This window comes from Aspergillus multicolor (assembly GCF_047715735.1).
Source record: "Aspergillus multicolor strain CBS 133.54 unplaced genomic scaffold BDW74scaffold_6, whole genome shotgun sequence".
NCBI lineage: Eukaryota > Fungi > Ascomycota > Eurotiomycetes > Eurotiales > Aspergillaceae > Aspergillus > Aspergillus multicolor.
In genome coordinates, this window is record NW_027395957.1 from 783,364 (window position 1) to 800,742 (window position 17,379).

Sequence of the window (17,379 nt, forward strand, 5' to 3'; positions counted from 1 at the left end):
GATGCAGAAGCCCGAGGTAGATATCATCGGCGATTCAACTGCGACTTCCAACACGCGCAGGCCTCAATTTCTGGACCCTGCCAGACGACATGATATCCCCAGCATCCCCTACACTAGCAGGACTAGGGCTGCGCTCCTTCGCGTTTTCCTTCTCCTGGTTCTCCTTGTCACTCTCTTTATCGCTATCGCTCTCATCACTACTGCTCTCCTCACTATCACTCTCGCTTTCGCTCTCTGTCTCCTCCGAGTCGCTATCCGGAGGCGAAAAGACACCTTTTCGTGGCTGGATATTCGCGCTCCGCTTGGCAGGCGCGGACTTTGCGGCTGCTGCCTCGTACGATTGCCTTGCGACCGTTTTCATGTTTTTCAGCGAGGGGCGATTGGAGGAAGGTTGGCTGGACGAGAGTCGGGAAGGTTTGGGCATAGGCCAGTATTCGGACTGTGACTGAGGCTGTGACTGGGTCTGGGAGGCTTGTTGGGAAGATAGGGCCGCGGATTTGAGTCGCTGAGCGGAAGGAGGGGAGGCGGCCTCGGACTGTTGCGAGGCCTTTGATGCTAACGATTTGGCTGGAGAAGCGGACTTCTTGTTCTCGGTCTCGAGTTCCGAGTCCGAGTCCGAGTCTGAGTCTGAGTCCGAGTCCGAGTCCGATGAGGAGCCCTCGGAGGAAGTTTCGTCAGCGGAGGCCTCTTCTTTGGATAGATCCTCTGACTTTTCGTCGGCAGAGGCTTCTTCTTCGGATGACTCCTCTGACTCTGACGAAGAAGATACCTCAATCGGCTCTTCAGGAGAGGACTGCTTGTTAGCGTTGGCAGTGGCGCGGGCTTGCACCTTCATAGCAGGCAGTTCGAGCTCGTCCGACGTAGAGTTCTGGGACTGCAAAGGAGTGGGTTTGGATGGTTTTGACAACGTTCTGGTGGCCACCGTGCGCGCGATAGGTTCCTTAGGAAGACCCTTGGAAGAAGGCTTTGGACTAGTCCCGTTTGCAATAGGTGTAGCTGACTTTGCGTGGGTTGGATGAGCTTTGGCGTTGACTGCGTTCCAGCCCGACGCGTTTGAGACTGGTGACTTCTTGCTTTCTTTCGAGGTATGTTTTGAGGTTAGAGTATCATTCTTAAGTGTCTGCTGAGACACGGCAGGCCTCGAGGCCCGTGAATTCTTGCCCTTGCCCTGAGCCGACTGCTTGTTCATGGACTCTTCCATTTTCTTTAGTTCGGCTTGCAGATTCTCGAGTGGCTTTATAGCCGCCTTGCGAATTTGAGTGGCACCGTCGAGAGACCTTTGCCACGTCTTGTATGTGAGTTTGAGTATGTTAAGGTACTCCGGGTTCGAATTGTCCTTCTCAGCAGCCTTTATCTTCTCCTCAAACTCAGCTTTCTCCTTCTTCTGGCGTTCTAATTTCGCCTCTGCTTCCCGTTCATACTGAGCTATGCGTTCCATAGAGTATCCAGGAGGAAAGACCATTGAGCCGCTAGATCGTCTTTTTTCAGAGCTAGGTGTCTGAGAAGCCGGTGTGCTATTGGGGGGTTTGGCCGCACCACTGGGTGTTGATGTTGGCACCGGCTGCGAACTCGGGGCAGGAGCATCATCGTCTTCTGCGAATGAAACAGAACGCCGGACGGAACTTGTGAAAACATCCTTTCGCAGAGCTGAATGCAGATTCTTGACCTTATCGGCTGGGGTCTGTTGTATGGTCGGCGTCGAGACGTTCTGCGACAGAGAACCCCGCCGGGCTGTAGGGGCGCTCATTGGCTTCGGGGTGCTCTGGGTGATTGTTTCAGCCGATTTCGTAGGATCCTGTGAGAGATCAACAACCGGTGGCGGATTTTTGGACGGGCTCCCCGTAATACCCAGTCCCAATCCTTTAACAGGCGACTCTGACGTCCGGTCCGTGAAGCTGAGGCGGCGCGCGACTCCAGTAAACGACGCTGTACCGCCCAATCGTCGCCCCGATGGGCTGAACCTCGGGGTTCCTGGGGACAGCACTTCGCTATTCCGTCTCGCCCCGTTTATTGTGGGAGGAGGCGTGGTTCCACTCAGGCGCGGCTCCTTGCTAGGCGGGAGATGATCAGTACTATTTTTCCGTTTACGAGATTGAACACCACCAGCCGCCTCAGGATCAGCTATATGTGCCTCAGCAGGCTTCTTGGTTGCCACTGGAGATTCTGACTTCCTTTTCGGGGTGGGTTCGCGCATTGTAGTATCGCCATCTTTATCGTGCACTTCTTGATCTTCGTTATCCTTATCGTCAGATTCAGACTCAAATGGGCTTTCTGTTTCCTGGTCCAAGACGATAGGATCCGGATTTGTCACCTCTGTGGCAGGCCTCTTCTGCGGAGACACTGAATGTGTGTGTTCGCGCGCCAATTGAAGCGCAGGAGAATCAGCATTGATGGAACCGCCGGTGCCAGAACGATTGAGAGAGCCCTGGCTATGTATTGAGTCACGCCTGGGGGTGGATTTCTTTCTCGGTGTTGTCGCGCGGGACGATCGAGGAGAATCACCGAGCTCCTCACTCCCCACACGGTGGCCCTGAGGAGCACCCGACTCCTCTGCCTCGAGATCTTGGGTAGTTTGTGGGGTTGGCGACTTCGCAACTGGCTGAGACTGCTGAGATGGCGAGCCAGGAATTTCAAGGTCCTTTTCAACAGAGGAGACGGGAATATCTCTGCGGTGGGTGCGATTAGGGGTGTAATCCGCCCAGCCATTCGCATCGACCGGTGATGCTGATTCAAAGCCTCGTCCAGATTCTTCTGTGATAGCCCCAAGCTTGTTGACAGCACGCTCAGCTTCCTGTCTTTGCTGCTTCTGGCGTTGGATCTCGTAGTGTTCCGCCGCGGCATCCCAGTCTTGAGCAACAGACGGATATCGCACAGGCGACTCTCTGCCTCCAACTGGTTTTTGAATAACACGGACGGTCCTTCTCTGGTCATGTCCATCGGAGAGCGCTTTTCCCTTGTCCACAAACACATCCGCGACAGTCATATCGGTATCGAGGTCGTCGGCTTCATGGTCATCGTCGAGAAGTTTCTTGATCGCAAGGGGTCTGATTATGTCACTAGTTAGCGCATTGAATCCATAGACAAGCAAACCGCAAAGATGGAGCGTAACACTCACGCGACACCAGGCCTCAGCTTTCTCCATTTCTCCCGTATCATCCCCGCCAATCCACCAAGCGTAACATCATCGGGGTTCTCCAACACGATTAAAAAGCTTGCCGGCTTTCCGGCCGTGGAGCCAGCCGAAGTGCGACTCGCATCGTCGCGTTCGCGATCGCCCAGCAACGAGCGGAATGAGAAGGAGTTGGAGGGCTGAGCTTGGTCTGGGGGGAAGACCTTGACAGTAAGGCGTAGGAAAACCATGTTCGTAAACAGAGGGTTGAGAACTTGGAAATTTGTCGCTTTGCTAAAATCAACGCGTAGAGAGCATAATCAATTCGTGGAGAGGTCGTGGCAAGTTGCTTGTGTTGGAGATGGGGAGTTGCGGAGGAAGAGAAAAATGTTGAGGAGCAACGATGGAGTAACACTGCGCGGAAGACACGATGATAAGGCAGCGAGGGAATTGTCGGTTTCTTATACTGCCCACCACAGCTCTCTGTTGCAGCCACCCCAAAACTGAGCCCGACAATGTCAGCGTCAGTCGAGTTGATAGATTGAAGAATCTCGACGCGGGATTTGGGAAGACGCGCTCGTTTGCTTTCACCGCCGACGCCATTGCTTTTTTGTAACTACAACAACTAGAGCAATTGGAATCACCTGTCAATGAGTTCAATTAAACTCCTTTACATGATCATTATCTTTCAATCAAATCAAGGATGGTCAATGATGGTATATCTCAGAAAAGGGTTACTTGCGACAACGCTAGATAGCAACCACCAGCGCCTTGCTGAATGCTCAAACACCAAAAACCAAGAGGAAAAAAGCAAAGAAAGGGGGTCAAAGTCAAATAATTGAATCTTCATCTATACAATGGCATCAGATTCAGCAGCAAAACAACTTCGAATGCACTCTCTTGGGTCAAGCAACCAGATAAACCCAACCATCCACAAAACAACGAACAAAACCGTCGCAAATGCCGCGCCAACACGGTCACCAGTCCTGACAGGATGCGTTTTGAATGGCAGCGCATCCTCTTTGCTACCAGCTGCGGGGTTGCTCTTGCTGATAGCCCCAGTGGCAATGGTCAATGGCTTTGCATCGGCTCTGAAGATTGCCATGGCCGACGAGAACACGCTTAGGGCGCTCATGTCGGACTGCATCGTTGCACTGCCATCCCACTCTTCTTGATGCCACCGGCATCCGCAGCTTTGTCCATCTAGGCATTGCTGCGCCGTGCCGAGTGCAGACCGTTGGATTCTGGGGATGATCTCGCTAGCTGTATATGGGGCAATGATGGCCGTGGACGTCAGCCAGGATGAAAGGAAGCCCTTGAACATGTCTTCGTTGCGGTCACAGGTCATTGTCTGTTCGCACCAGATCTCGGACATGACACCTTTCGCGAAGAATACCTTCCCGGTCGTTGCAAGCAAACCGTCGATTCCTGCTTTCCATTTCTGGCCGCCGTTGGTCTTTTCCACAATCAGTCACTTCAGTCGCAAGGGAGCTCAGACGGACTTACCGTGTTGTACATGTACGCAGCGCCTCCAATATAGGTGCCATAATTATAAGTCCATTGCTGGTCACCGTGGTCCCGCAGTCATTCTCCATACTGGTTGAATCAGCAATCGTCCAATCATCCGACTTGAGCAGCGGCGTGGTAGCGCTCCAGTCCCAGATCTTCTCCGCCCACTGAAAATAAGTGTCGTTGTTGGTATACCGAGCCAACCGCGCAGCAAGCTGAAACAGGCCACCATTCGAAATGGCATTCTTCATGGTATATCCGGCTTCAAACGGCCAGATCTGCCAGCGCATTCCACCCCCACAAGCCGTCTCATCCCACCTGGGAACCTGAGTATTGAAAACTCCCTGTGCGAGAGACACCCACGACGGTTGATCCTCTTCTTCAGGGAAGTTCAGCTCCGCGGCAGTCATGGCGGCAAGACCCCAGAACATCTGGTCGTCGTTCCCGAGGAAGTGGCCGTAAATGCTTGGGAAGAAGTCGTTTTGACCCTGCTGGTGGAGCATGCCCTCCCGTACGATATCGTTATACGTTGTATCTCCCGTCCAATACCAGTATTGGATGAGGGTCATGAACATCGCGCCGCCTTCCCACCAAGACTCGAGAATCAGTCCTGGGACCTGGCCCGGTTCGTCGCCGTGGTATTCGCTCATCATTTGAAACGCCATCTTCCTAGCTGCGTTCTTGATGGATGCTAAACGCGATCAATATCAGTCAGCCGCTATGTCGAGCGGATGATAGCTTACCTTCATCTTCGATATCAAGATCTAGAGCAGACACCCTACCTCTGCTAACGAGAAGAACTACCAGCGCGGCCGGCAGCCAATTACGAAGCTGCATCTGGACTAAAGACAATCTTTGCGTGGGCAGAGGAAAGCCGTGAGATCGCGTTCCGAATGTGCCGAGTCGACAAGTCTCAGTAGCGTTCCGGATTGTCTCTTGGTGGGTGTCTCAGATGGAGCTCTGAGTCGAGGACTCTGCTCTTGCTTGCCTGATTGACAATGCCTATGGATTTCCAGGGAGAGAGCGGATGTCCAGAAGAAAATAAGGACAAGAGAAACGGTGAGTCAAGTGGCCCATAACTCCATAGTCCAGACTCCAACGGAAAAGCCTTGCGAAAGCTAAAGTCACCTGGCGAATCGCACATTGGTCCATGCTGCTGACCTTAGGGTCCGGAATTGTTGTCTCCATGTAGCGGGGCCCCAGACTGGCCTAGTCATTTCGGGGATTGGAAACTCAACTCCGCTACGGTAATGGTAGGTAGGAGGCATCCGATATTTAGATTGGAGATGCATCGGTCAATCGAAAACTTGTTGCGGTGATGCACAGGGTAGACTAGATGATCGATGGTAACTACTAGGGCCAAGAGCCAGGGTATGTGATGGTTGACTACACTGATGGATAGCTGGCACGGAATACTGCTCCGATATCTCAATTCCTTCATGTGATTGCAGAGCTTTATATATACAAGGCTGCATTCTAAAAACGTAGCCTGCTCCTGGACGGATCACTACCCCTATGTGGCCATCAGGCACGTTAGGGCTACACGCAGATCCACCTAACAAGAAGGACCGCTTAGTGCTAGTATTCTCGATCGAGACCTAAATTTCTGAGACTAATAATCCTATTCTACCCTATAGCATACCAAAAACCATCTAATAGGCTTCTGCTGGAAATCGAGAGAACAATAAAGTCAACTCTCAGTAAGCACCACGCCCTACGACAGATAGGCCCCACCACCCCGGCCGCAAACGATAAAGACGGCCGGTTCGCCCTTCTACCATCATGCTCCTCACCATCATCACCCAGCCTTAGACCTTTTTCTACCTGACATCACATCGCAATGACAAGCCAGACACAGTCATCGGCTACATCAGTGGAGCTGTCTTCAATGACACGAGCAGGCGAGCGCCTACACCGTACCGGACCCTCCGAACCCAGAACACAAGACATGATGCAGGCATCCCGCGAAGCAGACTCCCAAGTCCCAGACGGTGGGTACGGGTGGGTTGCAGTAGGCGGCTGCGCTGTTCTGACCTGGTGGTTTGTTGGGACGTCCTATAGCTGGGGGATCTTGCAGGCTGCGCTCGTCAAAGAGGGTGTTTCGTCTGCGTCGACGCTTGCTTTCGTGGGCTCGCTTGCTGTCGCCTGTATCTCGTTCTTGGGCATTTTAAATGCGACGCTGATTCGGAAGTTTGGGACTCGTGTTTGTGGTGTGCTGGGGGTTGTGTTTTTGGGAGTTGGTGAGATCCTTAGTGGGTTTGCGCTGAAGAGTATTGGCGGCTTGTTTGTGACGGCTGGGGCTGTTATGGGGGTTGGGATTAGGTATGGCTTCCGATATTGTCATCGAGAGCGGCGCTGACTTTCTGGTTTGCAGTCTATGTTTCATGGTGAGATCTCCTAAGAGTGCTGGAAGTTCTGCAATTTTAACAGCATGCTCCTTTCTACAGGTCGTCTCAGTCACCCCAGCCCAGTACTTCAAAACCAAGCGCGGCATCGCCAATGGAATAGTCTACGCCGCTGGCGGACTTGGTGGAACAGTTATCAGTTTCATCATTGACGCGCTCGTTCAAAACACTGGCCTTGCCTGGACCTTCAGGACGATCGGGCTAATAACCCTAGCCACCGGGATACCAGCAGCCCTTCTAATCAAGGAGCGGACACCGATTCCTCGATCTGCATACGTCGAATGGTAGCCCTTCGATGCTCTTCTCAGTTCTTGTCAGTTGCTAAGTTTCTGAACAGGCAACTCTTCCGCGACATCCGTTTTACGCTGCTCTTCCTCGCCGGCGCAATCGCCACATTCCCACTCTTCGTGCCTCCCTTCTTCCTGCCCCTTTACACCTCGTCATTGGGAATGAAGTCGTCCGTCGGCGCCGGCATAGTCGCAGCCTTCAATTTTTCCTCCGCGCTGGGACGTCTCATGTGCGGCTTCTTCAGCGACACGTTAGGGCCGCTCAACACGCTCTTCTTGTCTCTCCTCCTCAGTGCGGTGAGTATGCTTGTGCTCTGGCCCGTCTCAGACTCGATAGGGCCGCTCGTGGTCTTTGTGATCATCAACGGAATGGCGAATGGCGGGTTCTTCTCAACTATGCCGACGGTTGTAGGGAACGTATTTGGCTCAGCCAGAGTGAGCGTGGCTATGGGTATGATTGTCACCGGATGGGCTGGAGGATACTTGCTTGTTAGTGCCGCATGTCCTTCACTTGAGCCCATACTCACTGACTGATTTCCCAGGGTGCCCCAATCGCAGGATATATCCTCGATGCTTCTGGTGGCGAAGAAGGTGGAATCAAAGCGTACAGGCCTGCAATATTTTACGCCGGATCCCTGGCTTTTGCGGCGGCCGGCCTGGCTGCTGCAATACGGTTGAAGGCGGACATCAACTTGAAGAAGAGGCTGTAGCGGAGGAAAGCTTATTAAGGAAAGAGCGGTTTACCAAAGTCTATACAAGGAAGGTACAACCAGTCCATCGCGCCTGCCCTTTCGGCGCGTGAACCATCCACATATGAGGAAGGTGCGACCAGCGAAAAAGGAAGGTACAGCCAATGGATAAGGAAGGCGCGACCGGCCCCTTCAATCAGTCGTTCCTTTCTATTTGGTAAGTTACGAGATATGGTATAGCAAGGAAGGTGCGACCAACACCTCGCTCAGTCGTCCTTCCTATTTTGTTAGATTAGGTAATACGGTATAGCAAGGAAGGCGCGACTGACCCCTCGCTCAGTCGTTCCTTCCTTTTCCGCGCGTTGGGAGATATGCTATAGCAAGGAAGGTGCGACCGGCCCTTTCAGTAGTCGCTCCTTCCTATTTCGGTACGCTATGGGGTATGGCATAGCAAGGAAGGAGCGACCTGCTGCCGCGTTCATCGTACCTTCCTTGCATGTGGCAGTTATCCGAGTGATACGTTTGTAGGGTCGTGTGCTTGAGACTGAAACATAATAGCTTGTTGCTTTTATTTCGTGAAATCGGATCTATGATATGGTAATTACGCTGGAAGGCCTGCTATTCATACCCAGAATGTTGTTCATCTCGTTCTATTAGATATTTTCTCTATTTCGACCTCATCTCATTTACATCCGGGTACGTTGACGAGGAGCGGCACGGATGATGTTGTCCACGCGGAGGAGAAGCTGGCAAATAGTTAGTCTGGAGGCCTAATGTTGGCTGTTCGAGATCTTACCTCAGCTGCTTCCGAAGCAGATGACACAACAGCCTTCTTCAACTTGTAGCTCTCTACGACACCCAACTCACGCATGTCGGCAATACCACCGCCAGGTGTAAGCAGATCCAGCCCAGAGTTAGTCAGGCCGTTGTTGATGGCCTGTCGTAGCCGAGTAACAAGGTCACTTGAGTCGAGACCGGCGTTGTCGGCCAGAATTGTGGGGAGTTGCTTAAGAGCGTGTGCGAATGAGTCGACAGCGAGCTGCTTCTTGCCCGTGGTGTTCTGGGCGGCCTGCTCAACGGCCTTGGACATAACCATCTCGGCGCAACCACCACCAAGCGTCACGCGAGGCTCCTTGACGGTTTGAGACAGCACGGCCAGAGCATCGTGGAGCGAGCGCTCGGCTTCGTCGAGAAGCTGCTCCGTAGCACCGCGGAGAACAATTGTGCAGGCCTGGCCAGCGGCCACGCCGGAGAACTTGATCAGGGTATCTTCACCGATGATGACCTCCTCGATGAGGTCACATGAACCGAGCTTGACCTGGTCGGGGTGGTCGAAAGTTGAGGCGATCTCACCGCCGGTAACCAGCGCCAGGCGCTCAATGCCGTCGAAGTCGGCGTGCTCGATGGACATGATACCGGCCTCGGTGAACAGCTGCTCGGGCCAGTTGTAGATAAGTTGTCGGTTAACGAAGCAGTTGATGCCGTGTGACTTGATCTTCTCAACCTTGGCCTTCATCTTCTCACGCTCTGCCTTCTCCAGCTCCGCCAACTTCCCTGTCGACTCGACCTTTACTCGGGCACCAAAGATCTTCACCTTGTCGGTGTCCATGGCTGTGTTTGCAACGAGAATCTTGGCGTTCTCAAGGCGCTTCGGTTGGTTGACACCGATCTTCTTATCGAGGATGAACCCCTCGTCGAGGTAAGAGTCGCTAAGCTTTCCACCAGCCTTCTTGATAATCTGGATGTGGCTCAGGTCGGTTGATCCCCGAAGACGGAGAACGGCATCGCAGGCAAGAGTAGCGAACTGGTCGCGGTCCTGGGCCAGGACCTTGGAGCTGAGGGTGGTGCGGGCAATCGAGTGGAGGTCTTTGCGGAACTTCTCCATGTCGTCACTGCGGTCAACAGCAACCTTCTCGAGGGCGTCCAGAGCAGCACGGCTGGCGATACGATATCCTTCGATGATAGTCTGGGGGTGAATCTTGCGGTTGACCAGTTTCTCGGCTTCCCGCAACAGCTCCGCGGCCAATACCGTCACGGAGGTTGTGCCATCACCGACCTCGTCATCCTGGACCTTGGAGATGTTGACAAGAACTTTAGCAGCGGCGTTATCGAGGGCAATCGCTTTCAGGATGGTGGCTCCGTCATTCGTAACGAGGATTTCTCCGGTGGACCTGCATACAGTCAGTGGTCTCCTAACCCCGCAGTCCGCATATCTATACTGACGCTGATTGTAAAATCTTATCCATTCCCTTCGGACCTAATGTGCTCTTGACAAGGTCTCCGACGGCGATAGCACCGACGAAGGCGGAGAGACGGGCGTTCTCTCCTTTCTCCTCGATAACATCGTCCGCAAAGATCTGCGTGGGGTTGGCGAAGGATGCCTGGATTTGTTAGATATGTAAATCGTTTAGAGCATCCGTAGGGACGTACCATGGTGATAAGTGTCAGAAAAAGAACTACCGGAGGGTCAAAATTGGTAGCTCAGGGATGCTGAAGAGGCGGAGAGTCTGCCACAATTATTGGAGTGATGCGGGACACCCAGAAAAGTTCGCGATGTGGCCCGAGCTCCAGACCGCCCTGAGCCTCTGTCTTCCTCTCGGTCTTTCCTTGTAGTTTCGTCCCAATTCCAGTATTTACAAGTATTCTAGTATAATAGTCTCCTGATCATGGCGACGGAAGAGAAGCAGGCCAAGCTGGCGCAGAACAAGCGTCCCCATTCCGAAGTGGAAGCCGACGAGGACGGTACGTCCTGTTCTCCGCGAGCTGCCTCGTTCAGCAACTGACAGATGAGCAGGAAGCGAATCATCTGATGATGACTTCGGTCCGGCCTTGCCCTCCGCTGATGCGCCCAAGAAGAAGCGCCGGAAGCTTCCCTTCGAAAAGGTCTATGTCAATGCGCTCCCGGCGTCGCCGCGGTACTCCAAATCGCTCATGCACAAGGATCAATTGTCCTTTGCGACGGTAACGCCGCATACCGACTTCTTGATCACATCGTCCATTGATGGGGTGGTAAAGTTCTGGAAGAAGATGGCTGTCGGTGTTGAGTTTGTCAAGGAGTTCCGCGCCCATGCCACTGAAATCAAGAGCGTGAGTGTGAGCGCCGACGGCCGAAGCTTTGCGACAACCGGAGCAGACAAGACGGTCAAGATCTTTGATGTGATCACCTTCGGTACGTAGTGCAATGTCTCTGTGGTGAGGTCCGCGCTAACGATGGCAGATTTACTCTCTATGCTGACCCTCGAATTCGAACCCCGGTGCATCTGTTGGGTACATCCTCGCGGCGCATCTCTTCCTCTCCTCGCCGTAACCGACGACGCCAGCAGCAGAATCCAGATTTACGACGGCCGCGGTGAGAACCCATCGCCCCTCCACACCCTCAAGACTATCCACCGCAGCCCCGTGGCCGCCATCGCCTTCAACGACGCCTACAACTGCGTGATATCCGCCGACTCGTCCGGCATGATCGAGTACTGGCGCGCTTCCGACAGCACTTTCGAGAAACCCGACAACGTCTTCGAGCTCAAGTCCTCTACAAATCTCTTCGAATTCAAAAAGGCCAAATCTACACCATCCTCCATTACAATCTCTCCCTCCGGCAAACAGTTCGCGACAATCTCCTTCCCCGACCGCCAAGTCCGCGTCTTCGACTTCGCCTCCGGCAAGCTCTACCGCAAGTACGATGAGTCTCTTACCACAATCACAGACATGCAGCAAGCCGGAACAGCATTGCACACCCTAGACGCCGTCGAATTCGGCCGCCGGCTCGCGGTAGAGCGCGAGCTCGAGAACCCCGTCACAGCACCAAAGGCCAACGTCATCTTCGACGAATCCAACCACTTCATCCTCTACGGCTCGCTCTACGGCGTCAAATGCATAAACACATACACAAACCGCGTCGTCCGCGTCTACGCGAAAGACGAACCCTTCCGCCCCCTCAACCTCGCAATGTACCAAGGCCAGCCGTCAAAGAAGGGCGTCGTAACAGTATCAATGGCCGCAAGCGCCAACCCCCTCCTAGCCGAAGCCGAAGAGCGCGACCCAATCCTCGTCAGCACGGGCTTCGCAAAACTCCGCTTCTACCTCTTCACAAACGAAACCGAGATCTCGAAATCCACGCGCGACGTCCACAACGAGAAACCCCGCGACGCCGCATCCGCAGCCTCCACAGCCGCAACCCAGAAATCCGCCGAACTCGGCACATCCGCCATCCTCCACACCACAATGGGTGACATCCACCTGCGCCTCTTCCCCAGCGCAGCCCCCAAAGCCGTCGAGAACTTCACGACGCACGGCCGGAACGGGTACTACAACAACACGATCTTCCACCGCGTGATCCGCAAGTTCATGATCCAGGGCGGTGATCCGCTGGGCGATGGGACAGGCGGCGAGTCGATCTGGGGCGGGGAGTTCGAGGATGAGTTCTCGTCGCTCAAGCACGATAAGGCGTATACACTGTCGATGGCGAATGCGGGACCGAACACGAACGGCTCGCAATTTTTTATTACGACGGAGAAGACGCCGTGGTTGGATGGGAAGCATACGGTTTTCGGCAGGGCTGTGCAGGGTCTCGATGTTGTGCATAAGATTGAGAATGTCAAGACGGTTAAGGAGAAGCCGGAGGTTGACGTGAAGATTGTTAGTATCACTGTTTCGTGATCTCCTTTTGTCTTTCGTGTTTTGCGAGCGAGTTAGAGGCATATTGTGCGATATACAAATACCATTTTCAGTAGCTATTACAAAACTATTTACTTGACTTTGCGAATTCCCCGGTTTGCTCATACTAGCTCATGAAATCATCCATTGAGGAATATGGTAGAGAAATCGAAAAAAAGTTGCTGTACGGGCCAAGAAAAGCTATGAACAAGGCAGCCAAAGACGGTCATATGGACAAACACCCGGAGGATGGAAGGAGAGGTCCGACTCAAATCAAGTAAGCGGCACGTATACCTCAATAAAATCCAACAAAAGAATGGAAACGGACGCGGAACGCCAGGTATATGCAATAAAGGGCAGCACTATCAAAACAAGCGCATGGAAGAGGTTCGGTTAAACACAGCGGTATCAATTGATCAGGATATATTGGAGGGTAGATGGCTATCGCGGCACTTCCCTGATCTCGACGTCGTGGTCTACACCCTGCGCATTCTGCAACGGCGACGGTGTAGGAACTTGTCGATTCGGCGGACCAACATTTGTACGAGAGCTGCTAGCGAAGGAAACTGTGTTGACAGAGCGAGCGCGGGGTACGAGATCCGGTACAAGGGAGTCCTGGTTGAATACACGGCTGCCGCTGCCGCTTGCGCCTTGGGTGGCAGGGTATGGCGGATGTTTCCTGTCGTGTCGTTTCTTGAGCCAAATGCCGAGGATGGCTATGGCGGTGAATCCAACCGCAAGAACAATGACCATGATCACCCATTGGTAATGACCATCCCACCTAGAGCTGGTTAGTTATCGTATGACAGAAAAACAGTTCCTCGACGGCACTGACCATGACTTTGGAGCCGGTCTGCGATTCGTCGCGGACGAACTGGAAGTTTCCGCCGCAGAGTCTGCGCTCGAGGTACCATTGTTGCTGTTGCTGTTGCTGTTACTCGTCGAGTCATCCGTCGTACCGGAACTGCTGTCCGTGTCGCCTCCACTGTTGCAGAAGTCGACGTACCACTGCTGCAGGAGTTGTTGATCGTCGGAACTCGTGCAGGTGTCGTCACATGTGCCCGCTGCAGTAGTCTGGAGGTTCGTGAGTAGAGTTGACTGGCAGAAACACGAAACGTATGTCTGTCGATTGGTCGTTTGAGCGGTGGGAGGTGTGCACGAGTCGTCGGCTTGCGAGAGAGCAGAGCAGGTCAACCCGCAGGCTGGGAATGTGCTGGACGCGGCGGTAGGTCGGAGTTGGACATCTTGAGCGAGAATCGAGGAGGTCAGAGCGAGTGACAGGTAGAAAAAGGTCGAGAGCGAGAGTGAGGGAGCGAAGGGCCAGGACCCTGAAGTCCCTGAAGTCCCTGAAAGCATAACTGGCGGCGGTGGGACCGTCGGGGAATGTGAGATGCGCGCTGTCTTCAGTAGGCCGACATTCTTCGCAAAGCGAGGGTGAAGAGAAGAAATGGGAAGCGAGAGGGATAAATTAACGAGAGGTTGGCCGGAGGGACGAAGGTTGAGACTGCGATGGATCGGGCGATAGCGCGGACGAAGAGATTAAGGACGAGACACGGTCCCTCACTCTGTCCCCGGTTGCGGCAGAAAACAGTCAACGCTCGCCTTAACTTGCCCACGACCCAGAGTAAATAAATTGGGCAACGTAAGGATAAACAATTCTATTTATATCGGGGCAAAGATTGGTCCAGAACCGCAAGAAAGTCCGCCCAGCTCTCTGTGTCTTGCAGTCTTTTCCCCTCTTTATTTCCATCTCTCTCCCTCTTGTCCCTCGCTTCCTCGCTGCTTCCTTCGTCCGCACAAGAACCAACAGGACTACGCTCCGTGTTCCTCCAGCAAGATTTATCCAGAATCCACCAAGGTCCTACGCTACGACTCCGGGGTGCTGTCACGGCGGGCTGAAGGCTCAGGTACCTGGCCAGTTCAGGGTCCAGTCCCGATTCAGCCAGAATCTCCGCTTGCGGCGTGCCGGATGTGGCTTTTCCATTGCCTATTTTCACTAATCCATCCCGCTCAATCTTCAGCGAGGGACGGGGGACCACGCGATGCAACGGTGCAGAACCGCAACGGCCAAAGAATGGAGATGTTTCAAAATGACTGAAGCTTGGCTACGCCTGGTCCTCAATTACGTCGTTACTCGTGCGATCTTCTGGTCGCTCGGAAATCGGATCCACGGATCGGCCTCGATCTTCCAATCGATTATCTCACTCGAAAAACTTGATATTCCTGCGGTAAATGTCTTGGCTTTTACGATTCTTCGTTGCCTACTAGAACAAGAATATCCGTCGAATCCCCGCCTTATGCCATCATTGAAGGTAGTCGACGATCGCAAAGCTGAATGGCGCACCGGTTTCCGACCGCAAGACCAGAGAACTAATCCCGACGCCCTTTTCTCGCAAGAATTGCTCATCTGCTTCAGTCTCCGCCGGTCGGATGAGAAGAGACCCAGAAAAGCTCTGGATACCCGGTGCAGACAGCCTAAATTCGACCCCGGCCTCGGTTTGCTGCGGTGAGGCTCCCACAACGGAAGCGTAGAGATCCGTGTATGCACGGAATTTGTCCTTCGGCACAAGGACCTCAATGCGGTCTATCCCTGTAGTCCCCGACGGATGTTGCGTGACGGAGGATTGGTCAAACGTGACACGATGCTTGCGCAGGGTGAGGTCATAGCAGAAGAAGGGTGCATCTGTGCGTCCTCTCGGGTAGAATTCGTCTGGCGGGGTGGACTCTGCCTGGGTATATTGTGCTTTGACAATCTTCCACCGGATGTCTACGCCTTCGGGGTTCTTGCGCCCTCCGTCTCGGGGTGGGAGGTAGGTCACTCCAAGTTTGCCGTCTCTGGGTTCGCTTTCCAGCGCCTTGACTATCCGCTCCCTGCTGGCTTCGGCGGAGATGGGGGCTAGGGCTGTCAAGGCGAAATCCCCTGGTAGCCGTTCTCTCCAGTCGTCTGGCTTTGTAATCCAGTTGTAGAGCTCGAGGTAGGTTCCGTCTTTGAAGACTATGAGCTTGTTTCGACTCAGGCCACCTGGTGCTGTCAGCATTGGTCAGTGAGGGTGGGAGTGGTATTGAGCAGACCAGTATGGACCCCGCCTTCTATCACGGTGAAATTATCTGAGATCCATGATGGGAGAGGATCGAACTGCTCCTGGCTGAATTGGAGAAGGAGGTGATCGATGTAGACTTGCTGAGACATTTCGATGGTGAGATGGTTGAGTTGGGGAATTGATGCTGATGCGGGGTTGTCGAAATATACCTCTACCTCTCGTCATCTTGCCCAAGCTAGCGTCAACATGGAATGTCTCCAACAACTACTTCGTACTATTCAACATCGAAGCCATCGCATGGAAACCTGGCTATCAACCAACCGACTAGACATGTCTATCCTACGATGTTGCTGGCGAAGCGGACAGAGACGATGAATTGGCATCTAGTCCGTGATGAATTCGGTAAAGCGTCTCGGACAGTGTCTCTATGACGGAACCATGCCAGAACAGCGACCTCAACACCTCACTATTCTACGGTTTGATCTACTAAGCGTTCATGCCGAAACTCAATTTGAACCCCGTACAATCCTCGGCCTAATGAACGTCGGGCCCAGCCCCAGCACAGGAGCCCGAATAACATTTCTATCCGAATTTGAACAGCTCCTATCCACCTTCCAAGCTCACGGATATACCGAGCTCGACACAGCGCGCATTTACAGCGGCAGGGCTCAAGAGTCTTTTACGGCAGAAGCAGGCTGGAAAGATCGCGGGTTGAGTATTGCTACGAAATGGTACCCTCTGCAGCCGGACGACCACAAACCAGAGATCATCAGACGGGAGCTCGATAAGTCGTTAGCTGAGCTGGGCACAGACTGTGTGGATACCTTCTACCTCCATGCACCGGATCGCGCTGTGCCGTTCGAGGAGACGCTGCAGGAGGTGGATAAGTTGTACCGGGATGGGAAGTTCAAGGCCCTGGGACTGAGTAACTATGCGGCTTATGAGGTCGCGGAGATCGTGATGATATGTCGGGAGAGGGGGTGGGTGAGACCGAGCGTTTACCAGGCGATGTACAGCGGTCTTAGTATGACTTTTTGACCCTAGTTCTTTTGGCGTAAGGGCTAATATGCTATACAGTCCGCACCATCGAAGCAGAACTCATACCCGCCTGCCGACGGTACGGGCTAGACATCATAGTCTACAACCCGATCGCCGCTGGTATGCTAGCGGGGTCATACAAATCGGCAACAATCCCAGAGGAAGGCCGATTCAGCGCGCAGAATCCGACTGGCCAAACGTACCGAAATCGATATTTCGAAGACACGACTTTCGCTGCAGTGGCGCTCATCGAGGCTGCGGCAAGAAACCACGAATTGACCATGGCGGAATGTGCGTTCCGGTGGATGAGGCACCATTCCGCATTGAGGTTTGCCGTGGACGGAGATGGAAATAACGGCGTTGTTATCGGTGTCAGTAGTATATCGCAGCTGGAGGGGAACCTGGCGGATCTCGAGAAGGGACCGTTGTCGGAGGATGTAGTGGAGGCTTTTGATAAGGCTTGGAGATTGACGAAGGGGACTGCGGTGAAATATTGGCATGGCGAGCTGGAGTATGCGTATGATTCGAAGGTAGTTCTGTTTGGCAGGTAGTTGGGATATGATCACTGGCCTGAAGTGGCGTCTTGTGACGAGTCAGTGATAATGAGAGCGCAAGATGAGCCCAGGCGGCCGATTGACGGAAACACAT

The 17,379-nt window shown here is 53.5% G+C and overlaps 8 protein-coding genes across 8 annotated transcripts; 3 read left to right on the forward strand and 5 right to left on the reverse strand.

Moving 5' to 3' along the window:
* Nucleotides 1-34: 34 nt before the first annotated feature.
* BDW74DRAFT_176146 (uncharacterized protein) lies at nucleotides 35-3,360 on the reverse strand (the record flags this gene model as incomplete). Its single annotated transcript, XM_073728532.1, has 2 exons — nucleotides 35-3,044; nucleotides 3,116-3,360. The coding sequence occupies 2 exons, from the start codon at nucleotides 3,358-3,360 to the stop codon at nucleotides 35-37; spliced, it is 3,255 nt and encodes a 1,084-aa protein (XP_073586102.1).
* Nucleotides 3,361-3,870: 510 nt separating this feature from the next.
* BDW74DRAFT_189796 (glycoside hydrolase family 76 protein) lies at nucleotides 3,871-5,455 on the reverse strand (the record flags this gene model as incomplete). Its single annotated transcript, XM_073732057.1, has 4 exons — nucleotides 3,871-4,565; nucleotides 4,616-4,638; nucleotides 4,707-5,309; nucleotides 5,362-5,455. The coding sequence occupies 4 exons, from the start codon at nucleotides 5,453-5,455 to the stop codon at nucleotides 3,960-3,962; spliced, it is 1,326 nt and encodes a 441-aa protein (XP_073586103.1). The 3' UTR covers nucleotides 3,871-3,959.
* A 966-nt stretch (nucleotides 5,456-6,421) lies between these two features.
* On the forward strand, nucleotides 6,422-8,578 carry BDW74DRAFT_149050 (uncharacterized protein). The gene is made up of 5 exons (XM_073723833.1): nucleotides 6,422-6,940; nucleotides 6,993-7,005; nucleotides 7,066-7,307; nucleotides 7,361-7,799; nucleotides 7,853-8,578. The coding sequence occupies exons 1-5, from the start codon at nucleotides 6,459-6,461 to the stop codon at nucleotides 8,018-8,020; spliced, it is 1,344 nt and encodes a 447-aa protein (XP_073586104.1). The 5' UTR covers nucleotides 6,422-6,458; the 3' UTR covers nucleotides 8,021-8,578.
* Nucleotides 8,579-10,492, reverse strand: BDW74DRAFT_149052 (chaperonin-containing T-complex subunit CCT2). The gene is made up of 4 exons (XM_073723834.1): nucleotides 10,430-10,492; nucleotides 10,223-10,380; nucleotides 8,796-10,170; nucleotides 8,579-8,745 (listed from the first exon to the last, which is right to left on the reverse strand). Exons 1-4 carry the CDS (start codon nucleotides 10,430-10,432, stop codon nucleotides 8,686-8,688), a joined length of 1,596 nt encoding a protein of 531 aa, XP_073586105.1. The 5' UTR covers nucleotides 10,433-10,492; the 3' UTR covers nucleotides 8,579-8,685.
* A 170-nt stretch (nucleotides 10,493-10,662) lies between these two features.
* On the forward strand, nucleotides 10,663-12,743 carry BDW74DRAFT_123741 (WD40 repeat domain-containing peptidylprolyl isomerase; the record flags this gene model as incomplete). Its single annotated transcript, XM_073722094.1, has 3 exons — nucleotides 10,663-10,741; nucleotides 10,794-11,168; nucleotides 11,217-12,743. The coding sequence occupies 3 exons, from the start codon at nucleotides 10,666-10,668 to the stop codon at nucleotides 12,653-12,655; spliced, it is 1,890 nt and encodes a 629-aa protein (XP_073586106.1). The 3' UTR covers nucleotides 12,656-12,743.
* Nucleotides 12,710-14,213, reverse strand: BDW74DRAFT_149054 (uncharacterized protein). Its single transcript, XM_073723835.1, has 2 exons — nucleotides 13,488-14,213; nucleotides 12,710-13,433 (listed from the first exon to the last, which is right to left on the reverse strand). The coding sequence occupies exons 1-2, from the start codon at nucleotides 14,006-14,008 to the stop codon at nucleotides 13,094-13,096; spliced, it is 861 nt and encodes a 286-aa protein (XP_073586107.1). The 5' UTR covers nucleotides 14,009-14,213; the 3' UTR covers nucleotides 12,710-13,093.
* Nucleotides 14,214-14,852: 639 nt separating this feature from the next.
* On the reverse strand, nucleotides 14,853-15,964 carry BDW74DRAFT_123756 (uncharacterized protein). Its single transcript, XM_073722095.1, has 2 exons — nucleotides 15,725-15,964; nucleotides 14,853-15,674 (listed from the first exon to the last, which is right to left on the reverse strand). The coding sequence occupies exons 1-2, from the start codon at nucleotides 15,840-15,842 to the stop codon at nucleotides 14,956-14,958; spliced, it is 837 nt and encodes a 278-aa protein (XP_073586108.1). The 5' UTR covers nucleotides 15,843-15,964; the 3' UTR covers nucleotides 14,853-14,955.
* Nucleotides 15,965-16,131: 167 nt separating this feature from the next.
* BDW74DRAFT_176153 (aldo/keto reductase family protein) lies at nucleotides 16,132-17,282 on the forward strand (the record flags this gene model as incomplete). The annotated part of the gene is made up of 2 exons (XM_073728533.1): nucleotides 16,132-16,717; nucleotides 16,771-17,282. The coding sequence occupies 2 exons, from the start codon at nucleotides 16,132-16,134 to the stop codon at nucleotides 17,280-17,282; spliced, it is 1,098 nt and encodes a 365-aa protein (XP_073586109.1).
* Between the last annotated feature and the right edge of the window lie 97 nt (nucleotides 17,283-17,379).